Here is a 23,221-nt window from a genome sequence, read left to right as displayed (position 1 = left end):
ATTTGTGCAAAAGGTGCTGAAACACTGACCAGCTGGACACGTTCATTCACAAGTTTAGAGAAGGACAAATGAAGTTCAGCTGTTAAGTGCATTTTAGGTTCAGCCTGAAATTTCACCCAAAGGTCCAATCCCTAACTTATTGTAGTCAATGTATTTCTTGGAATAAAATATGGAAAGGTTCAAAGCAACTGACAATCCATTGTATGAAGAAAAGCCCTAAGCAATTTTAAATCATTAACAGATTGTAGCATAGCCGATCACAGCTACATAAAACAGGAAGGATGACAGTAAATATATTAAATGCAGAGCTGGCTGGTGAAGAAACGCTGCTCCATTTGTTGTGGGACTGAAATACAACTAAAGGAATTTGGTTGCACATAACACGGACAGTAATGATTAGCAATCATGTAGCCATTCAACTCACACCATAAACATGTAGCTTGTACTCAGAGATCTGCTTAACTTTAGTCTATCTTCAAGTCGTAAAAATAACATTAACATTAAGTCTATGACAGTGTTTCAAAGAATGATCAGTAACTGCGTTTTAGGATGAATATGCTGTAACATTTAATTAAATAGGGACGACTATTTTAAGGGTACATTGAGTAGAGGTTTTGTTTTGAAATTTGAATATTGGAACATTCAATTAGAAGAATATTACAACATGTTTTAGTCCAACATTATTGAGTGCTCTTTGTCTTTTGCTTATCAAAAGCACATTACAAAAATATTGTTTTTTGGGGGGAAGCTGCAACAGATTAATGGCCTTTGAGATAAGAGTGTGGTCACAAAACAAATAAAATTTGTATCTCAAGGTACCACTCACATTTAGCATTTTAAAGAATATTTAGGAATACTTTCACTACAGCTCAGTTAGATTGTTTTCCTCAAGATAGCCATAATTTATACTAGTGTCTGTTTGTGTATTTTGTGTATGGATTATTTATAATGTCATGGGACCGTGGGAGAGAAAATGTCCTCCAATTCTGGAATGACCCATATATGTGCCATGTGATTGACTGGTGACCAGTCCAGGTTGTATGTGCCCAAAGTCAGCTGGGAAAGGCTCCAGCTTACCTGCAATGCTAATGATAAGCAGCTAATTAAAACTAGACAACGCACAATTTCTGAGGAAATTGCATGTGAAGGCTGTGAGACTGAACTGACAACAGGAATTATCTGGAATGATATTGAATGATGTTAAAGTATAATGAATGACGTGGAATGATAAACACTGAGCTGGGAATAGCTGAGCATGTTGAAGTTGAAATGGTTTGAATCCATCAAGAAATGTTCAAGTAGTTGAAGGAGAAAAAACAGTGGAATTATAATAATAAAGTAGAAGAAAAAAAAAGCAAGAAAAAAGGAAACAAGAAAGAAAGGAAACAACAATGAAAGGAAACAAGGAAGGAAAGAAGCAAGGTTGATATTGGGCCACTTCCGGGTCACTTCCTGTTGAAATCAGGTCACTACCTGTTGAAATCAGGTAACATCTGGGTCACTTCCTGTTGCTATAAGGCCACTTCCTGTTTAAATCAGGTTAAAAAATTAAAAGGTGCTAACTTTATACTCTTCTGTCCCAGAGTGTGCCAAAGCCACTGTGGCTGATGTGGTCTTCCTGGTGGACGGTTCTTCCAGCATCGGCATTTCCAATTTCCAGGAGGTCCGTGGGTTTCTCCGAACAGTGGTGTCCGGCTTCGACATCGGCCCGGACAAGGTCCGCGTGGGTTTGGCACAGTACACCGACCAAACTTTTCAAGAGTTCCTATTGAAAGATCACATGGACAAGAAGTCTCTGCTGGCTGAATTGGACAAGTTCCCCTACCGGACGGGAGGCACCGAGACCGGCAAGGCCATCGACTTTGTGCGGACGGAGTTCTTCACGGAAAGAGCCGGAAGCCGAGCGAACCAGAGGGTCCCTCAGATCGCCGTGGTCATCACGGACGGAGACTCCGCCGACGACGTGGTGGAGGCCGCTCGGCGCCTCAGGCAACACGGCGTCATCATCTTCAGTATCGGAGTGGGACAGGCCAACATGGCCGAGCTGGAGGCCATTGCCAACCGACCTTCTGACAACTTCCGATTCTTCATCGACAGCTTCCAAGCTCTTCAGAGACTGAGTGACATTCTGCTGCAAACTGTGTGCACTTCCATGGACAACCAGAGGCAAGGTGAGTCATGGAAGCACTTTGCATACATGTAGTCAGGCAGTATGAAAAGTAACTTAGCACCATACTTGTGTTTATGGCCTACAACTGTTTCTCATACAATTTATTGTAATTACGACACACTGACCTTGTGGAATTTGAATTGATGATGGAGAGCTCAAATGAACAATTCATGTTGTGTGACGGTTACGCAACATTTGTCTCGTTCCATACCACAACAATGCAGACCAAAACAAGCTCTCAATGATGTGTGAGGCCAGCCAAAACACACAATGCGAACAATTCTGTGCAAGAGCAGAATTTACTGTAATGCGTGTTTGGTGTGGGAAGTTTCCACAGTAATCAATCCCCAGCTTGATATTAAAAGTCTGAAAGCAGCACGATGTCAGAGCCTTTTTGGCAAGCTTACGTTCAGCTTCTGGACGCCTCATAAGAGCAGTAAACAATAAGTAGGAGGTTGAAATGAGGTCATGTTCTGCCCCTAGAAATTTAAAACGCAGCCTGGACTTGTCTGGATTTGAGTTTTGTGTGGCCAAAACTAACAGCAGCAGAATATTTATGTGATAGTTCATTTGCTTAGCATTGTCTCAGGCTTCCAGCTAAATCCAATTTGGAATTGTCTTCATTTTTCTACCTACCTCCTTCTGTAACTGTAAATTCGGACTAAATATTGGGTTTGAGTCGATGCACTCATATCTTTTAAATCAGATTTAAATTGCTTTTCATTACATCCCTAATGAAAAACAATTGCTTTACAATCTGTCTTTTTCAGCTTTGTCCGAAAAGTTTTCGGATATCTTCATCCTGGTGGACAGCGGCTTGAGTCAAGCCGAGTTCCAGCAGGTCCGAAGTTTCCTGGCCCGACTGACCAACCAACTGAACTTCGGAATGTCAGCGCACCGCCTCGGCCTGGCTCAATACGGTCAAGACACCAAGTTGGAATTTAGTCTGAACGCTCACCAGACCAACGACGAGACCAGCGCTGCTATCCGTCGCTTCCGCCTGCGTAGACTCCAGCCCAACGAGCCGCGCAACCTGGGCGCAGCCTTGGAGTATGCCAGCTCGAACTTCTTCACCAGCCAAGCTGGAAGCCGGGCGGACCAAGGCGTCCGACAGTTCCTGGTTGTTCTGAGTGGGAAAGAATCAGATGACAAAGTCTACAAGCAGTCCCGCTTACTCAAGGCCCAGGGCATTAACGTTGTGGGTATGAGCGTCGGCGCGTCCGTACCACAGATGCGGGTCGTTGCCTCCAGTCCTTCCGTCGTCTACGAGTCCACCGTCAACGTCGTGCCCTCTCTGAAGGCTACCTTTGAAGAGCAGGAGGTGGAGGCCAATATTACTGGAGGTAAAAGGAAGTCTTTCTTCTTTTCTCCTTTGTCTTCTGTCTATTTAAGCATCACCCTATAGGCCATGGGTCAGGAATTCAATTTTGGGCAATTCCAAAGACATGTTAGAGTAATTTAACTTTCTGCCTTTTTTTTTTGGACATTTTATGGTTACTTTTTGAACATTTTCTTTGCTGCCACTTTTGTTGCCAGTCTGTTAAACCTTATGGATGCTAAGAGAATAAATTTTCTTTTTCTTTTTCTTCTTCCACAGAATGCAAAGGAGCCAGACTGGCAGACATCGTGTTCATCATCGATGAGTCCGGAAGCATCGGAACCCCAAACTTCCAGCTCGTACGCATGTTCCTGCACTCGGTTGTTAGCGGCCTGAACGTGGCTCCATCCAAGGTGCGAGTGGGTATTGTGATGTACAGTGACAAAGCCAAAGCACAGGTCTACCTCAACACCTTCGACGACAAGAGCGAGTTGCTTAGTTTCATCAAAATAATGCCATACCATGGCGGTGGCACTAATACAGGAGTCGCGCTCAATTTCACGCGGGAGCACGTGTTCACCAAAGAAAGAGGCAGCAGGAAGGACAAGGGCGTCCAGCAGGTGGCGGTGGTGATCACAGATGGGAAATCCCAAGACGACGTGAGCAACGCTGCTGTGGCCCTCCGTCGGGCTGGCGTCAAAATCTACGCGGTGGGGGTCAAGAACGCCGACCATACCCAGCTGGTGAAGATGGCATCCCATCCTCCGAGCAGGCACATTTACACCGTGGACAGTTACTCCAAACTTCGGGTGCTGGAGCAGAAGCTGCAGAGCATCGTTTGCTACAACATCCTCCGGCAAGCGGTCAGCGTTAATACGAGAAGGAATAGCATCAAGGAAGGTTTGCATCGCCGCGCTGGGTTAATAAAACACGTCAACATTCACTTCAAATAGTGCACCAGGTGACAAATCCAGGTCCAGAAAGTAAAAACCCTGCCATTGTTTGGCTTGAGCCCCAGGTGCTAGCTAGCTAGCTCTCTAGTTATATCCCATGGTGCTCGTTTACCTGCTAGGGAGCTAGCAAGCTAGCATCAGGGGCTAAAGCCAAAATGTGACAGGGTTTGTACTTTCTGGACCTGGATTTGCCACCTCCTGAAATAGTGACGACACAAAAAAAATAAGCCATGACATTATGCACAGTTTAAACATAATTTAGTGAGTCTATTACAGACCTCTAGAGGGAGCCTGTGTACTAGTACCATACTGTTGAGAATCACTGCACTATAAAGTAAACTATACACACGTGATTCGCGAGAAGGGATGAAGTGAACAATTCTGAACACAGCCAGAGTCAAAACAATTCCATTGATAACATTCTATTCTATTGTGTTCTAGGCTGCTTGCAAACCGATGAAGCGGACATCTTCTTCCTGATCGATCACTCAGGAAGCATCTACCCAAACGACTTCTACGACATGAAGAAATTCATCCTCGAGTTCATCAGTACCTTCCGCATCGGACCACAGCACGTCCGCTTGGGCGTCGCTAAGTACGCAGATGTGCCAAACTTGGAATTTGATCTGACGGCTTACACGGACGCAAAAAGCCTGGAGAAGGCAGTGGAGGCCATCGTGCAGGTGGGGGGCGGGACGGAAACGGGAAGAGCGCTGGAGTTTATGGGACCGCAGTTTGATCGAGCCGTGGCCACTCGAGGCCAGAAGGTGCCGGAATACCTGGTGGTTATCACCGATGGAAAATCGTCGGATACGGTCAAGGTGCCCGCTGAGAAGCTACGAGCTCAGGGTGTCACTATCTACGCCATCGGCGTGAAGAACGCCGATATGGCCGAACTTCGTGAGATATCCGGTGACCCCAAGAAGACATTCTTTGTCAATAATTTTGATGCTCTGAACCCTATCAAGGATGACATCATCACTGATATCTGCACCACTGATGGTGAGAAGAATTTCTTTTCAAAATGTCACCTTTCCTCCCTGCTTAATTCTTTTTTTCACCATCATACTTTTCAGAACGTGTTTTGTGCAACTACATGCAGAAGCACAAATTTCACACTTTTGTAGTCTGAAGTCTGCTGGATTAGGCTCCAGCTCACCTATACCATTATAGAAAATGGATGGATGGTCCATATTCCATAGTTAACTCTTTGACTGCCAAAGACGTTTCATGATGATTAGTAAAATTCCAATGAATGGAATGCGATCGTTCATTGAGTAGCTACATTGTATATGTAGTAAAGGCAAACAATATTCTTTTTGCCTTGAAAGATGAGTTAAAATGCTCAAAAGCGGCTGGCACTGTGGATTTTTTTATTTTGTTTTTATAACGCCTGGCAGTCAGGACATTCATATTCCGCAGCTGGAAATAGACATGGTGGTCCATATTTGACTAATTTGATGAGAACAGTGTCAGATTTTGACATGCGCAACATGTGCGGCTGCACAAGGCACAGGACACAACCTGGCAGTGTGAAGTCCACCGCAAAGGAATGACTAACTTTCTATGTTGTGTTTCTCCAGTTTGTAAAGACGTACCCGGAGACCTGCTGTTCTTGATTGACAGCTCTGGAAGCATTTATCCACAGGACTATGAAAAAATGAAGGACTTCATGAAATCAGTGGTCGGCAAGTCCAACATTGGACAGAATGACGTCCACGTGGGCGTCATGCAGTTCAGCACCATCCAGCAGCTGGTGTTCCCCCTCAACCGCCATTTCACCAAAGACCAAATGTTGCAAGCCATTGATGGCATGCAACAGATCGGAGGAGGTACACACACGGGAGAAGCTATCGCAGCTTTGTCACCGTACTTTGATGAATCCCAAGGCGGGCGTCGTGGCGTGAGGCAGAGGATGGTGGTGGTTACCGATGGAGAAGCTCAAGATAATGTTAAAATTCCTGCTGCTGCCCTGAGGCGCAAAGGTGTGGTGGTCTACGCCATCGGGGTGGTGGACGCCAATGCTACGCAGCTACTGGAGGTCAGTGGATCACCAGATCGAGTCTACGCCGAGAGGGACTTTGATGCTCTGAAGGACTTGGAGAGCCAAGTGTCTTTGGAGATCTGTGATCCAGCTAGAGGTCATTAATCCGTGTTAACACTTTGCTCACTATTCCAGTACAAGGAATTCCCTGTTTATTGCCGGATATATTCTAGACCCAGAGTTGTCCAATATGGCAGGGGTTCATTGTACTCCGCTGGCAGAGGTAGCAAATCCAGGTCCATTAAGTAAAAATCCTGCCACAGTTTGGCTTGGGGCTAGCACTTGCTAGTAGTAGCTCCCATGTTGCTTGTTTACCTGCTAGGGAGCTAGCTAGCTAGCATCAGGGGCTAAAGCCAAACTGTCGCAGGGTTTTTACTTTCTGGACCTGGATTTGCCACCTCTGTTTCTGGTTCCTACAGGAGGTAATGGTGATTCTTTTCTCCACCAGAGTGCAAGAAGATCGAGAAGGCAGACATCATCTTTCTGGTGGACGGCTCCGTAAGCATCACCCCGGACAAATTCAAAAGCATGCAAAAGTTCATGTCGTCCCTGGTCAACAAAACTACGGTCGGTAAAGACCTGACTCGCTTTGGAGTCATTCTGTACTCGACGGATGCCAAATCAATTTTTGCTCTTAACCAATATGAGTCCAAGCGAGAGGTCCTTCAAGCAATATCGGCTCTTAAGCCCCCAAATAAGGACACCAACACAGGAAAGGCCTTGCAATACGCTTTGCCCTTCTTCAATGCCGAGTATGGCGGTCGGGCAGCGCTCAATGTGCCTCAGATTCTGATGGTGATCACAGACGGCGATGCCACAGATTGGGACAAACTGAGTGAACCTTCCATCGCACTGCGAGAAAAAGGGATCAGCGTCTTCAGTATCGGAGTGGAGGGTGCCATCAGGAGCCAGCTGGAGATCATGGCCGGTCATGACCCAAACCGAGTTTTCCACGTGGGCAACTTTTCCGCGCTGGAATCTTTGTACAAGAACATCACAAATGTTCTCTGCACCACCACAAAACCAGGTAGGAGACACTAAAGACCTTTTCACCGGAGCCACTGAGCCAATGATGTTACCACTAACAGTTTAATACGATCTTGTAAAACTGGTTAAAATTTCTTTAACAATGTGCTGTTTGCTTTTGCAGCCTGCGAGAAGCAGAAAGCTGATCTAATCTTCCTGCTCGATCAGTCCGGCAGCATCAGCATTCAGGACTACACCATCATGAAGAACTTCACCACACAACTCGTGTCCAGCTTCAAAGTCAGCCAGGATTTAGTGCGCGTTGGACTGGCGCAGTTCAGTGACATTTTCCAGCACGAGTTCTACCTGAACAAATTTTTCACTTACGAGTCGGTGACTAAACACATCATGGGCATGAACCAGCGCGGTGGAGGAACCCTGATCGGACGCGCCCTGGATGCCATCAGGGGTCACTTTGAGGAATCGAATGGCTGCCGCAGGTCGGCCGGCGTCTCCCAGAACTTGGTGCTGATCACGGATGGCGAGTCCCAGGATGAGGTGCAGGACGCCGCGGATCGTCTCAAAGCAATCGGGGTGGAGGTGTTTGCCATCGGCATTGGTGACGTGCACGCCATGCAGCTCCTGCAGATCACAGGCACCCGTGACAGACTCTTCACCGTCGAGAACTTTGATAGTTTGGACAAGATCAGACAAAAGGTGGTCGACACCATCTGTAAATCCAAACCTCCCAAAGAGCAGACAAGTGTGTTCCTTTCTTTCTTCCTTCCTTTTATTTTCTTCAGGCACATTTGAGATTCCGTCTGACGTGTTTGTGCTTTTTGCCTAACAAACGCTTCAGGCTGCAGCGTCGACATCGCCATTGGCTTCGACATTTCTCAAAGAAGCGGACGTCCTGGTGAGATGTTGGTCAGCGGCCATAACAAACTCAGAACTTTCTTGCCCGAGATCGTCCATTACGCCTCCACCATCCAGGGGCTGTGCTGCACCGGCCCCGCCCCGATCAAGACCAAAATCGGTTACCGAGTGGTGGGCCAGGACGGACGATCTCTCTACGACTTCAAATTCAAAGCCTATGACCCCAACGATGACGTCGTAACGAAGGTCATGACTTTGAATTTGAACGTTCCTACAAGACTCAACAGTGCCATGCTTAAGGCCTTTGGGGAGAAGTTTAAGGACGATTCCAGAGGTGGTGTGAAGGTAACTCACAAGTCTTGGTCGTGGTAAGGTCTAATGCAGGGGTGTCAAACTCCTGTTAGCTCAGGGGCCGCATGGAGGAAAATATATTACCAAGTGGACCGCATCGGTAAAATAAATAGCGGTATATAACTTAAAAACGATTGCCGCAATTATACAGATTTTCGCTGTTTGTGTGCCTGCCCTAAATTACGGAGCTCAGCTGTAATCATATTGTTCCAAAAAATAATACAAATGCAAATGGAACGCAGCAACACTGAGTCCTGGACGTGTTAAATCAACCTGTCTTGCATATATATTGTTCCCAGAATGCATTGCGTGGCTCAATTAATGATGTTATAAGGACGCTAATCCTTATCATATCTATTTGTGTTACCAGTAATTGAATTTGTGTCGTATTTAACACGTATGTCGGTCTGTGATAAAAAAAATAAAATAAAATACAATAAATGAAAATAATAATAATAATAATAATAATAATAATAATAAACAAACCATAACTTTAAGTTGTGTGTAAAATAATGACATCCAGGACGATTCCCCGTACAATTTGCATTGCTCATCTGAGGACTGCTTGTGAAATTACAAATTTTATATATTTTGATTGTGGCCGGGTGATTAATTAGCCCGACAATACAATTTTTTTTTTAACTTTACAAAATCATCTCGTGGGCCGGTTTAAACCCCTTTGCTGGCCTGATCCGGCCTGCGGGCCTTATGTTTGACACCCCTGGTCTAATGTCTGAAACAAGAGGTGGGGGACTTGAGTCACATGACTTAACTTGAGTCAGACTTAAATCGCTAAGTTTAGTATTGAGGACAACTTTACTAAACTTATGAAAGACTTGCCTTGACAGCCATGGAGGAAGCTCCAAAGAGGTTTTGATGTTAACTCAAAGATTCACGGTCTGATGTTGTCTTTCAGGTTCTGGTTATCTTCTCAGACGGACTAGATGAAGATGTGATGAAACTGGAATACGAGTCAGAGCGTCTACAAAAGTCTGGTAATAACCTAAAAGAAAGAGAAAAGATCAAGTCAAGTTGTGTTTTTGTTGTCTGGTACACGGAAGTAGTACAGTGGGCTTCCTGCAGGTGTGGACGCGCTGCTGATGGTGGGCCTGGAGGGGGCGCCGGACCTGGCGCAGCTGCAGATGTTGGAGTTCGGTCGAGGGTTCGGCTACAAAGTCCCGCTCAGCATCGGCATGCAGAGCGTGGGCAGCACTGTACTCAAGCAGATCGTAAGTTTAGCAGGAGTGGGCGTGGCTAATGCTCACTAACTCTGTCACATGTGCTGTGACTGATTGGTCAATGTTGTGTTGTGACAGGACGCGGTGTCCGATCGCAAGTGCTGCAACGTCATGTGCAAATGTTCAGGACACGAAGGCATCCGCGGGTTTCGGGGTTCCCTGGGGTCAAAGGTTACAGCATCGTTGTCCTTGTCGTAATCATTATCATCTTCTTCTTCTTCATGTGATTTATTTATTTATTTATTTTTTTGTCTTTTAGGGTGTATCAGGACAAAGAGGTTACCCTGGATTCCCAGGAGAGGAGGGCGTACCTGTAAGTACACTCATCCCTTTCTTCCTTCCTTTCCTCCCTCCTTTTACTTTCTTCCCTCTATCATCCCTACCTTTTTTTCAATCACTTCTTTCTTTCCTTGTCTTCTTGGTTCTTTCTTTCCCTTTCTCTTTCTTTCTGTAGTTCATTCCTTCTTCTGTCCTTCGCTCTTTCTCTAGTCTTCTTCCGCTCTACTTTTTTCCTTTCTTACTGCTTTTTGTCGCTTTTTAAAAAAGCAAGGAAGTTAAGATTCCTTCTTGCTTCTTTCTTTCCTTCTTTCCTTCCTTGCTTCCTTCTTCTATTTCTCCTTCCATTTTTCTGACCTTCCTTCCCGCTTAATCATTTCTTCTTTTCCTTCCTTGTTTTGTTCTTTGCCTCCTTCAAAGTAACCAAGGAAGTAAGGATCCCTCCTTGCATCCTTGCTTGTAGCGCTGAGGGTTCAGCCGCGGTGTCGATGTGTTTCAGGGTGAACGTGGTGGTCCTGGACCCAGTGGACCTCCGGGTGTTCAGGGCTGTGCTGGAGTCCGAGGATCAAAGGTACTTAGTGCCCGTGTGTGTGTCACACCGCATGATGGGGCATGCTGAACCTCACTGACATCTCTCGTTTGTTTTGTGTTCAGGGCTACCGAGGCCTGCGAGGAAATCGGGTGAGTGACATTAATGAGACGACGTCTCGCTTTAGCAGGAAGTTCACTTTGATGGATGTCACATGACTGTTTTGGCAGGGCGACGACGGAGAAGTGGGACTTGACGGCGTCAACGGCGAGCTGGTAGACGCGTAGATGTCATCATCATCATCATCTTCATCAAATTTGATGAAGGCTCTTTTTGTGTTTGTGCACGCAGGGCGTGTCAGGACAAGATGGTAGTCGAGGAGAGCGAGGACATCCTGGAAATCCGGTAAATTATACATGGTCATAATGTAATATTAGTGCGTTTTGTGTTGCTTTGTTGTGTGCAGAATTGACCTACGGGCGTGTTGACCTCTGAACCCCTGCCAGTTGATTGACTGGAGTAATCTAATATTGTCCGTCCCTCAGGGCATTCCCGGTATCCGAGGGCAGTTGGGGATCAAGGGACAGCGAGGCCTGAGAGGAGATCCGGTGAGTTGAACGTCTCCTTGCGAAGACCACGCAGCCTGCTGGTCACATGACCCGCCTTCTTGTGCTTTTGTCAGGGAGAGCCAGGACGGGACAACACGGTGGCGGGACCCAAGGGAGACGTTGGAAACCCTGGTTTACCGGTCAGCAATCCCGCAATGCAACGCTGATGCTGACATCATCTTGACGACATCACTTTGACATGTGGGCATTCATGTTCCACCGTTTACCTTCCTTCCTTCCTACCTTGAATGCATTGTCCTTCATTTTTCCCTTCCTTGTATCTTTCGTTCCTCCCACCTTCTATTGCATCGTTTTTTTCCCTTGCCAACTGTATCCTTGCTCCCGTCACCACTTCCTTCATTCTTCTTTTGTTCCATTCATTTTCCTTCATTTGTTCCTTCGCTGCTTCCTTCCTTCCTTCTGTCCTTTATTCATTTCCTCATATTTTATTTTATTTCCTTCCTACCTTCCTTCATCCTACTTTTCTTTCTTTTCCTTTTCTTTGTTCCTTGCTTCTTTCCTGACCAACTTCCTCTATTTTTCATTCTCCCCTTTCCACATCCTTCCCCTCTTTGCTAATTGCTTTCTTCTTTTCTTCCTTTACTTCTTGATTTCCTTCATTCGTTTGTCACTTCTTTATACCTTCCTTACCTCCTGTCTTCCTTCTTTCCTTCCCACTTTCATTCATGCTTCCTGCCTTCCCTGTGTCCTTCCTTCTTTCCTACTTTGCTTCCTACTTTCTTTCCCTTCTTGTGCACAGGGAGAACCAGGCCAAGACGGAAGGGCCGGAGAAGCTGGCATCCGTGGGAATGCTGTGAGATTTGTTTTTTCTTCTATCACCATCTTGCTGGCGTTTGCTCACTTCTCACGCTGACTGTGTGTTCATGTGTGTGTGTCAGGGTCCCGACGGAAGACGAGGATCGCTTGGGGAAAAGGTGGGACACAACCCAGAATTTCATATACAGTATCCACAGTCTGCTATAGGTCTCCACACTCACACTGACAACGGTGTGCGTGTGTGTTTGTGTTCCCCCAGGGTGCTGCTGGAGCCCCTGGAGATCCTGGAGTGTCAGGAAGTCCTGGAGCGTCAGGCCCCCAGGTTTGTAAAAAACAGGAAGTGATGATAGCGTTTAAAACCATTATTATTATTATTTTTTTTACTGATTCTTAGTTGGTTTATTCTTGTTTAGGGCCCCAGAGGGGTCAGAGGTCAACCTGGACCAAGAGGGATCCCTGGACTTCCTGGGCCACAGGTATACAAACCATCTGACCCATCATCATGGCAGCCGCGCCATGCTGTAAAAGTTGTGAGTTCACAAATATTCTTGTTGTGTCCCGCAGGGTGGGCCAGGCTCACCAGGGGGGGCGGGCTCCACGGGAAGACGTGGTGGTAACGGTCAGAAGGTGAGCCAAAGACAGACGTCCAAAGACATCATGTGACGTCGCCATGATGACGACGATATTTGTCATTAAAGGGACAACCCGGAGATCCGGGTGTGCGAGGGGTGCAGGGAACTCTGGGACCACGGGGGGCGCCGGTGAGTGTTTGTACCTCCTGACCAACAGGGGAACGTGTCCTACACATGCTAACTTCCTTAGCGTTAACATCTGCTTTAAATAAGTGTGACTGAATGACATCAGCTCATTAAGGTGACCCTAACGAGAAAAAGCGCCATATAAAATGACGTGTGTGTCTACACCGATGTTTTTACGTGTGACACTTGTCAAGAGTGCAGCTGCTGCTCTTTGTATACTCATCATGTAAACTGTTGATACCTCCTCCAGGGTCAGGACGGCAGAGACGGATACGGACCAGCTGGACCCAAAGGGATCAAGGTGATTGGGCGACATTCCTGCAAGATTACGTGCACGCTCGCAAACCCACAATGAACTCAACTTGTGTGTGCGTGTGTGTGTCTGTTAACGTGTGTGTTTATTTGTGTTATGTTGTGTACGTGTAGGGAGATCCAGGCTTCCCCGGTTATCCCGGTTTAGTGGTGAGTGTGTTCAATTTCACAGACCGGAAGTCTCGTATTGTAAAAAGCCCATCTAAGGAAGTGCTGATTGGCCACGCCCACTTTTCTGGTCTCAGGGCGAGAGCGGGCTGCACGGTGCTAAAGGTCTACCAGGGCGTAAAGGCAACCAAGGTCGCGGGGTGAGTCGCCGTGATTGCTCTTATTTTGAAAAAGATTCTGCTCGTGTTGTCGGTTTCGTAGCAAGAATTAAAGTCGCGACTTTTGTGAAAAATAGTGTCAATAAGAAAATAGTGGTCCGAAAGCTCGCTAAACATAGCAACCTAACTGTTAAATTTGCATCAGTGACTGTGCTTTTGTAAACTAGCCCCTCTCTTTTTGCAGCCATGTTGTTAGTGTAAGTGTGCATGTCAGGTTTCAGCTAAGGAAGCTACACACTACAAAAAAAAATAAAAAATTGTCATTAGCAATGAAAATCAAATTAATCGATCAAATCCAGCACTTAAAAAAAAAATAATAATAATCTATTGTAATCCAATAATTGCTGACTTTTGTGCTGTTTCACTTTGTTGTGTGCCCCATTCAGGGTAACTCAGGTCGCACTGGAAATGCGGGTCAAGCCGGAGAGCCAGGCTACGAGGGGCACAAGGTGAGAGAGTCAACCCTCCTTTGATCCGGCAATGAATAAATGAAAAAAGATAAATAGAATAATGAATTAATTAAAACTAAACATACATTAAGGACTAATGACTGAACGGATGAATGAATGAAGGACTGAATAACTCAATCCATGAATGGATTTATGAGAACCAAATAAACCCAGACTAGTGAAGGTAACAAAAACAGATGAAAGAATTAACCCCTGGATGACTTGATGAATGAATGGGAAAAGCTAATAAATCAAAACAAATAAATGGATGAGAAACAAATGAAAGAATGACTAACAGAATAAAAAAAAGGGAGGAATGACAGAAGTAAATTGTGAATAACACCATGGTTGAATAACTGAGTGAATGAAGGAACAAAAGAATGCTGAAACATTTAAATAAATAAACCATAAGAGTTATAAATGAAAGAAATAGTTAATTATTAAATTAATATATAAACCAACAGGAAAAACAAATGAATGACCAATGAATGAATGAATTAATTAATTAATTAATTAATAAATTATGTCTTTGTTTGGCACCCACAGGGCCCGAGAGGTCCCGCCGGAGGTAAAGGGAAGACGGTAAGTATCTAGTGTTCGGGTGTGTTGTGTTCTTGTGTTTCTTAAAGTGTGTTTTTGTCTTGTTGCCACGTAGGAGTGCGAACTGATCACGTTCATCCGAGACAACTGTGGTGAGTCAACTATCTTTTTGCTACACCACGCCCACACTATGTCTTGTTATCATCCAATCAGCTGTAAGCGTCCCTCTCTCTGTTTGTGGTCTCTTTCAGCTTGCTCCATGGGTACGTATTGTGTATGTCATTTCCTGTCCGAGTTCTCAACTTTCACGTTGCAGTGGCCATCTTGATTTGCGATCAGGAAGCTTGATGAAGCTTGATGAAGGAACTTTGGCTTTCATTTTGGAAAAACGCAAACACCATTCTTGTTTGAATTGGAAACAATGACTGGACGAGTGAGAAAAATGAATGAATGAACCAATGAATGAATGAACCGATGAAGAAATCCATCCATCCATCCATCTTCTTCCGCTTATCCGGGGTCGGGTCGCGGGGGCAGCAGCTTCAGGAGGGAAACCCAGACTTCCCTCTCCCCAGCCACTTCAACCAGCTCCTCCGGCGGGATCCCGAGGCGTTCCCAGGCCAGCCGAGAGACATAGTCTCTCCAGCGTGTCCTGGGTCGTCCCCGGGGCCTCCCGCCAGTGGGACATGCCCGGAACACCTCCCCAGGGAGGCGTCCAGGAGGCATCCGAACCAGATGCCCGAGCCACCTCAGCTGGCTCCTCTCAACGCGGAGGAGCAGCGGCTCGACTCTGAGTCCCTCCCGGATGACCGAGCTTCTCACCCTATCTCTAAGGGAGAGCCCGGACACCCTGCGGAGGAAGCTCATTTCGGCCGCTTGTATCCGGGATCTCGTTCTTTCGGTCACGACCCACAGCTCGTGACCATAGGTGAGGGTTGGAACGTAGATCGACCGGTAAATCGAGAGCTTTGCCTTTTGGCTCAGCTCTTTCTTCACCACGACGGACCGATACAGAGTCCGCATCACTGCAGACGCTGCACCGATCCGCCTGTCGATCTCCCGCTCCATCCCACCCTCACTCGTGAACAAGACCCCAAGATACTTGAACTCCTCCACTTGGGGCAGGATCTCATCCCCGACCTGAAGACGACACTCCACCCTTTTCCGACTGAGGACCATGGTCTCGGATTTGGAGGTGCTGATCCTCATCCCAGCCGCTTCACACTCGGCTGCGAACCGCTCCAGTGAGAGCTGAAGGCCCCGGCCTGATGAAGCCAACAGCACCACATCATCTGCAAAGAGCAGAGATGCAATGTTGAGGCCACCAAACCGGAACCCCTCCACGCCTCGGCTGCGCCTAGAAATTCTGTCCATAAAAGTTATGAACAGAATCGGTGACAAAGGGCAACCTTGGCGGAGTCCAACCCTCACCGGAAACGAATCCGACTTACTGCCGGCAATGCGGACCAAACTCTGGCAACGGTCGTACAGGGACCGAACAGCCCGTATCAAGGGGCCCGGCACCCCGTACTCCCGAAGCACCCCCCACAGAACTCCCCGAGGGACACGGTCGAACGCCTTCTCCAAATCCACAAAACACATGTGGACTGGTTGAGCGAACTCCCACGCACCCTCGAGGATCCTGCGGAGGGTGTAGAGCTGGTCCACTGTTCCACGGCCAGGACGAAAACCACACTGCTCCTCCTGAATCCGAGATTCGACCTCCCGACGGACCCTCCTCTCCAGCACCCCTGAATAGACCTTACCAGGGAGGCTGAGGAGTGTGATCCCTCTGTAGTTGGAACACACCCTCCGGTCCCCCTTCTTAAAAAGGGGGACCACCACCCCGGTCTGCCAATCCAGAGGCACTGTCCCCGATGTCCACGCGATGTTGTAGAGGCGTGTCAACCACGACAGCCCCACAACATCCAGAGTCTTTAGGAACTCCGGGCGGATCTCATCCGCCCCCGGGGCCCTGCCACCGAGGAGCTTTCCAACCACCTCAGTGACTTCGACCCCAGAGATAGGAGAGCCCACCCCAGAGTCCCCAGACTCTGCTTCCTCAAAAGGAGACGTGTTGGTGGAATTGAGGAGGTCTTCGAAGTATTCCCCCCACCGCTTCACGACGTCCCGAGTCGAGGTCAGCAGCACCCCATCGCCACTATAAACAGTGTTAACGGTGTACTGCTTTCCCCTCCTGAGACGCCGGATGGTGGACCAGAATTTCCTCGAAGCCGTCCGGAAGTCGTTTTCCATGGCCTCACCGAATTCCTCCCATGCCCGAGTTTTTGCCTCAGCAACCGCCGAAGCCGCGTTCCGCTTGGCCATCCGGTACCTGTCAGCTGCCTCCGGAGTCCGACAGGCCAAAAAGGCCCGATAGGACTCCTTCTTCAGCTTGACGGCATCCCTTACCGCTGGTGTCCACCAGCGGGTTCGAGGATTGCCGCCACGACAGGCACCGACCACCTTACGGCCACAGCTCCGATCGGCCGCCTCAACAATGGAGGCGCGGAACATGGCCCATTCGGACTCAATGTCCCCCGCCTCCCCCGAGACAAGGGAGAAGCTCTGCCGGAGGTGGGCATTGAAACTCCTTCTGACAGGGGATTCCGCCAGACGTTCCCAGCAAACCCTCACAATACGTTTGGGTCTGCCAGGTCGGACCGGCATCTTCCCCCACCATCGGAGCCAACACACCACCAGGTGGTGATCAGTTGACAGCTCCGCCCCTCTCTTCACCCGAGTGTCCAAAACATGCGGCCGCAAATCCGATGACACGACTACAAAGTCGATCATCGAACTGCGGCCTAGGGTGTCCTGGTGCCAAGTGCACATATGGACACCCTTATGCTTGAACATGGTGTTCGTTATGGACAAACCGTGACGAGCACAGAAGTCCAATAACAGAACACCGCTCGGGTTCCGATCAGGGGGGCCGTTCCTCCCAATCACGCCACTCCAGGTCTCACTGTCATTCCCCACGTGAGCGTTGAAGTCCCCCAGCAGGACGAGGGAGTCCCCAGAGGGAGCGCTCTCCAGCACACCCTCCAAGGACTCCAAAAAGGGTGGGTACTCTGAACTGCTGTTTGGTGCATATGCACAAACAACAGTCAGGACCCGTCCCCCCACCCGAAGGCGGAGGGAAGCAACCCTCTCGTCCACCGGGGTAAACCCCAACGTACAGGCGCCGAGCCGGGGGGCAATAAGTATGCCCACACCTGCTCTGCGCCTCACACCATGGGCAACTCCAGAGTGGAAGAGAGTCCAACCCCTCTCAAGAGGACTGGTACCAGAGCCCAAGCTGTGTGTGGAGGCGAGTCCGACTATGTCTAGTCGGAACTTCTCTGCCTCACACACCAGCTCGGGCTCCTTCCCTGCCAGAGAGGTGACATTCCATGTCCCAAGAGCCAGTTTCTGTAGCCGGGGGTCGGTCCGCCAAGGTCTCCTCCCTTGGCCGCCACCCAGCCTACACTGCACCCGACCCCTTTGGCCCCTCCCACCGGTGGTGAGCCCGTGGGAAGGGGGACCCACGTTGCCTCTTCGGGCTGTGCCCGGCCGGGCCCCATGGGTGCAGGCCCGGCCACCAGGCGCTCGCCAGCGAGCCCCGCCTCCAGGCCTGGCTCCAGAGGGGGGCCCCGGTGACCCGCGTCCGGGCGAGGGAAACGCTTCTCCAAATATCTTCGTCATCATAGGGGTCTTCTGAGCCGTTCTTAGTCTGGCCCCTCACCTAGGACCTGTTTGCCATGGGTGACCCTACCAGGGGCATAAAGCCCCAGACAACATAGCTCCTAGGGTCATTGGAACACGCAAACCCCTCCACCACGTTAAGGTACCGGCTCACGGAGGGGCGATGAAGAAATTAAGGAGTTTAATAAAGAAGAATGAATGTGACTTGACTGAATGAATTGATTTATGATCAAATGAGTGAATTAATGCCAATGAATGAATAAATGAATTTGCAAATGAATGAATTTGTGAATGAATCATAGACTAAGTTAGAGAATGAATGACTGAATGAATGAACAAATGAATTAATGACCATGTGAATAAATGAGTTGAGAAAATAATCTGTCTGACTGGCATACATTCATTCATTAGGTCATAAATTAGTTAATCCAATGTTTCAATGAATAAATGAAAGAATGAATGAATTTGCGAATGAATAAATGACAAGTTAGAGAATAAATGAGTGGATGAATGAACAAATAAATGCCAGTAAGTGAATAAAGAAATTAAGAAATGAGATAGACTTAATGAATAAATTAAGTTGATTAGTAAATGAACAAAATAAATGAACTGATGTGAATGAATGAATAACTGAATGTATTCAAATGAAAGAATGAGTTTGAATAAGTAAATGAATAATTGAAAGAATGAGAGAATGAATGACTAATGAAAAAGGACAAAATGAGAGTGAATGAGCAAAATAAAGGAATAAAATAATTATTAAAAGGCCGAATGAATGAATGCATGAATGAATGAACACATGAACTTGTGTATAAATGAATGAGTGGATTCAAGAATGGACAAATGAGTGGAAAATTTGGGGATGAATGATTGAATGAATGAATGAATGAATGAATAAATGGACAAGTTAGAGAATGAATGACCAGATGAATGAACAAATGAATTTATGACCATGAGATGACCATGAATGAGTTGAAAAAAGAATGTGTCTAACTGACTGCATTCATTCATTAGATCATAGAGTTAATCCAATGTGTGAATGAATAACTGAATAAATTAAAATGGAAGAATGAATTCGAATGAGTGAATGAATAATTGAAAAAATGAGAGTGATCAATAAACTTGACGACTTGAATGAGCGAATAAATGAGTCTACAAATGACCCTATGTGAATGACTGAAACGAGCAAATGAATGACGCTAGGTGTTTTGGTAGCCATCTTACCAAGTGTTGTCGTCGTTCAGACTTGGGCTCTTGCCCCGCTCTCCCCACGGAGCTGGTGGTGGCCCTGGACATGTCCGAGGACGTGACGCCGGCGGCGTTCGAGCGCCAGCGCTCGGCCCTGCTCTCCCTCCTGGAGGACCTCACCGTGGCCGAGAGCAACTGCCCCACGGGGGCCCGCGTGGCAGTGGTGGCATACAGCGCACACACCAAGTACCTGGTCCGCTTCCACGACTACCGGCGCAAGTCGCAGCTGCTGGACGCCGTGAGGAACGTGGCCCTGGAACGCACCGCCAACCGGCGCCAGCTGGGCGCCGCCATGCGCTTCGTGGCCCACAACGTGCTGAAGCGCGTGCGCTCGGGCGCCATGATGAGGAAGGTAGCCGTGTTCTTCTCCAACGGGCCGTCGCAGGACGTTAGTGACGTGGTGACGGCCGTCATGGAGTACCGCGCCCTCAACGTGGTCCCGGCCGTCATCTCCACGAGGAACGCCCCCGCCGTCAGCCGCGCCATGGAGGCAAGTTTGACCTCGGGGTCTCTGACAGAAGTAACAAAGTAAAAATACTTACTATACATGTTTTTTTTTTCTATGGCAGAAGTGATAAAAAAAAAAAAAAAAAATCGGTGTTATCTTAGTGCTTAGAAACTATGTTGAAGTGAGTTCAGGAGCTTCATTTTCATAAAAGTGGTTCTTTGTCAGCATCTTGTGGCACCCTAAGGAACAATGTTAAAGTGAGCTGAGAAACTTTTTAGACAAATGAAGTGCTTTTTCACTGGATTGTGGTATCTTGGTTCTAAGGAACTATATTGAAGTTAGTTCAGAAACGTATTGATAAAATAGCGCCTGAACGCCTACTTGGTGCCAAAGAACTATGTTGAAGTGAGTTGAGAAACTTATTATCGATAAAAGTAGTGCTTGGACGCCACAATGACTTGTACTTTTCAGGTACAGTGAACCCTAACCAACCTATTCACAATTCGCACCACACAGTTGCCTATTCAGAGTTTTTTTTCTTTGGGACTTACCATCTTTATTCACAGTTTTTGAGACAGTAAAGTTTGAATAAGCGTTTCCTTCCAGCTGGACGACACCGGACACTCCATTTTCACCGTGCTGGGGAGGGATGCTGCTGCCGACCTGAGGAAGGTGAAGAACTGCGCCATCTGTTACGGTAAGTAGCCATTAGGCTACGTTAGCACATTAGTTTAAGCTGTTAGCGTTGCTGTTAACATTTGGAAGCCAGCTGTGTGCGATACATTTGGGCAACTAGACCTTCAGTGTTGACTTAACAGACGTTTTTTTTTTTTTTTTTAACCAATTTTGACTTGCAAGCAAAAGATACAATACGATTGTGACAGTGAGTTCAACTTCATTCGCAACAGCAGCAGTTTGGCAAAAAGTGAACAATAAAACAAGCACTTCCAGCTGTTTATTTATTGTCACTCCCAGTTGACTGTTTATTGTCAAAATAAATATAAAACTGAGAATTACACTTTGTGTATTTAAAACAACCACCTAGCTTTGCTTTAGAGAGGGTTTGCATAGCTTAATGCTAACAAACAATGCTAACAAACAAAGCCTTTGACATGCTAGCGCTTAGCATTGATAATCACCGTTTTAGATGTAATGGATATTTTGGACCAACATGGTAATGTAAAAATACACTTAGGCTATCCTCCGCGAAGAATAATATTAATAAACAACAATATTTACAATTATAATATAACTACTGTTTACAGAGGAGTAACTTGTGACAGTGGCATATGTCTGTATTATACTGCCCCCAGATGGCCAAGGATGGTACACCAGGAATAGCACAATATCCATTAAATTAATAATTAATTATTTACATTTTGTTCAGTTATGTCATTGCTGTACTGTATGTTGTTGGTTTGCGCAGACCCGTGCCGGCGTACGCAGGACTGCGCGTTCATCCAGGAGACGCCGGCGCCGCAGGAAGTGGAGGCGGACGTGGTGATGCTGGTGGACGGCTCTCGCGAGATGCAGGCCGACGAGTACGCCGGCGCCCAGGAGCTTTTGGGCTCCGTGGTGGAGCAGCTGGCCGTCAGCCCCCAGCCGGGCCGCGCCGACACCCGCGCCCGCGTGGCCGTGGTGCAGCAGAGCGGCACCCGCGGCACCAAGCTGGAGTTCGGCCTACGGGCTTACCAGGACGGGCGTCTCATGAGGACGCACCTGCTGAGCAACATGCGCCAAGAGGGCGGATCCTCGGCCCTGGGCCACGCCCTAGACCTGGGCCTGAAGGAGGCGATGACGGCGGGCCACGCTCGCAGGAGGAGGGTGGTGCTGGCCGTGGTGGGCACCAGGACGTCGGCGGAGGACCTCAAAGTGCTGCGAGCCGCCGCCCAGAAGGCCAAATGTCAGGGGATGGCGCTGTTCGTGGTGACGGTGGGCGAGCGCTACGACCGCGAGCAGGTAGAGGCCGTGGCGAGCCAGCCCACGCAGCAGCACCTGCTGCACTTGGGACGACTTCAGCAGGAAGAACGGGACTACGCCCAGAGGTTCTTCAGGGTCTTCATGACTGCGCTTGACAGTGAGACGCCATTCGTTCTTTCGACGGTATTTTTCAATGAGAAAATTCTGAATAATACACGTGTTTGTGTGTGTTACAGAGGGCATCAACACGTACCCACCACCACCTTTAAAACGGATCTGCCAGCAGACGGGTCAAGATGGTGGACAGATCCTCGTTAATGGGTAAGGAAATGACATCATCATCATCATCATCTTCTTCATCATGTTGGTCATGTGACGGGTGTGGCATCCAGTCAAGGGTACGTGGAGGAGTTCGCCGACGGGGGGCAGGAAGAGCACGGCGGCCAATTTCAGGAGCAAAACAAAAAGACGGACGCTGTCCACGTGTTGAGCTCAGAAGGTTAGCAATGAGCAGAAAACACCAGTTCAGACTCGTTTTACAACATTCTTATTAGAAAGACTGTTACTTCCAAAATATTTACGAAAAAAAAAGTTTAATTGGTTTTCAGTGTTTGAGATGGAGTGGAAAAGTTTTCTTAGCAAAGCAAAAACAATTCGTATATAAAAAGGTAGCATTTTTTTTAAGTATCTTTTGATGAAAAAAAAACAACAAATCATAATGGTGCCAAAAGATGGCTTTGTCAGACAATTGTTATTTTTGATTAAATTAGCGAGTAGGCAAATTTGGCAAGGTTCACTGCATTTCCAAAATAAGTGAGTATATCTTAAAAAAAATAAATAAATAAAAAAAGCAATTGCCAAAATCAATCAAAATCTACAATATGTAATTTTTTTTAAGTCATAACTTTCAAAATAGGCACATATTTCTGGGGGGGGGGGGGGGGGGGAATAATGAAGTATTAACAAATTTGGTATCTTTCAAAAGCCATATTTTTAAGTTGTATATTTTTGAAAAAATAAAAATAAAAATTCAAAAGGTGAATTTTTTTTTTTTTTTTTGTAATTTTCCAAAAATCATATACCTTGAAAAAAGTCATTTGAAAAAAAAAAAAAAACTATTTCTGAAAAAAAGTCATGCTTTTGAGGAAAACAAATATTTCTGTTTTATATTATTTCAAAATGTATAATTTAAAGAAAATACATACATTAAAAATCCCATATTTTCTTATTAATTAAAAAGTGTTTATTTCTGGATTTTTTATTTTTTTATTTTATATATTCCCGACAAGTCATATTTATCATTATCATTCAGTAGCTACTCATGAGTCACAATGTATTAATTTTCATCGAAGATTTCACTGGAATTCTCGTATACTTTTGGAACTCAATCCAGGCAATGGTAATTTTGTCACAGGTGTTTGGTCAAC

The 23,221-nt window shown here is 46.9% G+C and overlaps 1 protein-coding gene across 4 annotated transcripts in view; it reads left to right on the top strand.

Moving 5' to 3' along the window:
* col6a4a (collagen, type VI, alpha 4a) overlaps window positions 1-23,221 on the top strand; it is a 40,136-nt gene that overhangs the window by 15,835 nt on the left and 1,080 nt on the right. For 3 of the 4 annotated variants that reach the window (XM_077526122.1, XM_077526123.1, XM_077526121.1), the window contains 36 exons: window positions 1,584-2,171; window positions 2,941-3,513; window positions 3,768-4,388; window positions 4,883-5,443; window positions 6,025-6,582; window positions 6,934-7,512; window positions 7,636-8,214; window positions 8,311-8,672; window positions 9,595-9,673; window positions 9,762-9,907; window positions 9,995-10,087; window positions 10,176-10,229; window positions 10,692-10,763; window positions 10,847-10,873; window positions 10,952-10,996; window positions 11,073-11,126; window positions 11,267-11,329; window positions 11,404-11,469; window positions 12,090-12,143; window positions 12,229-12,264; window positions 12,366-12,428; window positions 12,520-12,582; window positions 12,671-12,733; window positions 12,805-12,867; window positions 13,115-13,165; window positions 13,291-13,326; window positions 13,422-13,484; window positions 13,889-13,951; window positions 14,498-14,533; window positions 14,607-14,643; window positions 14,743-14,754; window positions 19,423-19,916; window positions 20,481-20,571; window positions 21,301-21,951; window positions 22,031-22,115; window positions 22,187-22,293. In XM_077526122.1, coding sequence (XP_077382248.1) covers window positions 1,584-2,171; window positions 2,941-3,513; window positions 3,768-4,388; window positions 4,883-5,443; window positions 6,025-6,582; window positions 6,934-7,512; window positions 7,636-8,214; window positions 8,311-8,672; window positions 9,595-9,673; window positions 9,762-9,907; window positions 9,995-10,087; window positions 10,176-10,229; window positions 10,692-10,763; window positions 10,847-10,873; window positions 10,952-10,996; window positions 11,073-11,126; window positions 11,267-11,329; window positions 11,404-11,469; window positions 12,090-12,143; window positions 12,229-12,264; window positions 12,366-12,428; window positions 12,520-12,582; window positions 12,671-12,733; window positions 12,805-12,867; window positions 13,115-13,165; window positions 13,291-13,326; window positions 13,422-13,484; window positions 13,889-13,951; window positions 14,498-14,533; window positions 14,607-14,643; window positions 14,743-14,754; window positions 19,423-19,916; window positions 20,481-20,571; window positions 21,301-21,951; window positions 22,031-22,115; window positions 22,187-22,293 — 7,188 coding nt within the window. Of the gene's footprint in view, window positions 1-1,583; window positions 2,172-2,940; window positions 3,514-3,767; window positions 4,389-4,882; window positions 5,444-6,024; window positions 6,583-6,933; window positions 7,513-7,635; window positions 8,215-8,310; window positions 8,673-9,594; window positions 9,674-9,761; window positions 9,908-9,994; window positions 10,088-10,175; window positions 10,230-10,691; window positions 10,764-10,846; window positions 10,874-10,951; window positions 10,997-11,072; window positions 11,127-11,266; window positions 11,330-11,403; window positions 11,470-12,089; window positions 12,144-12,228; window positions 12,265-12,365; window positions 12,429-12,519; window positions 12,583-12,670; window positions 12,734-12,804; window positions 12,868-13,114; window positions 13,166-13,290; window positions 13,327-13,421; window positions 13,485-13,888; window positions 13,952-14,497; window positions 14,534-14,606; window positions 14,644-14,742; window positions 14,766-19,422; window positions 19,917-20,480; window positions 20,572-21,300; window positions 21,952-22,030; window positions 22,116-22,186; window positions 22,294-23,221 lie in introns of those variants that run through there. The other variant, XM_077526124.1, reaches the window with a different exon arrangement.

This window comes from Festucalex cinctus, chromosome 7, assembly GCF_051991245.1.
Source record: "Festucalex cinctus isolate MCC-2025b chromosome 7, RoL_Fcin_1.0, whole genome shotgun sequence".
NCBI classification, from domain to species: domain Eukaryota; kingdom Metazoa; phylum Chordata; class Actinopteri; order Syngnathiformes; family Syngnathidae; genus Festucalex; species Festucalex cinctus.
This window is presented reverse-complemented; position numbering and strand designations above follow the sequence as displayed.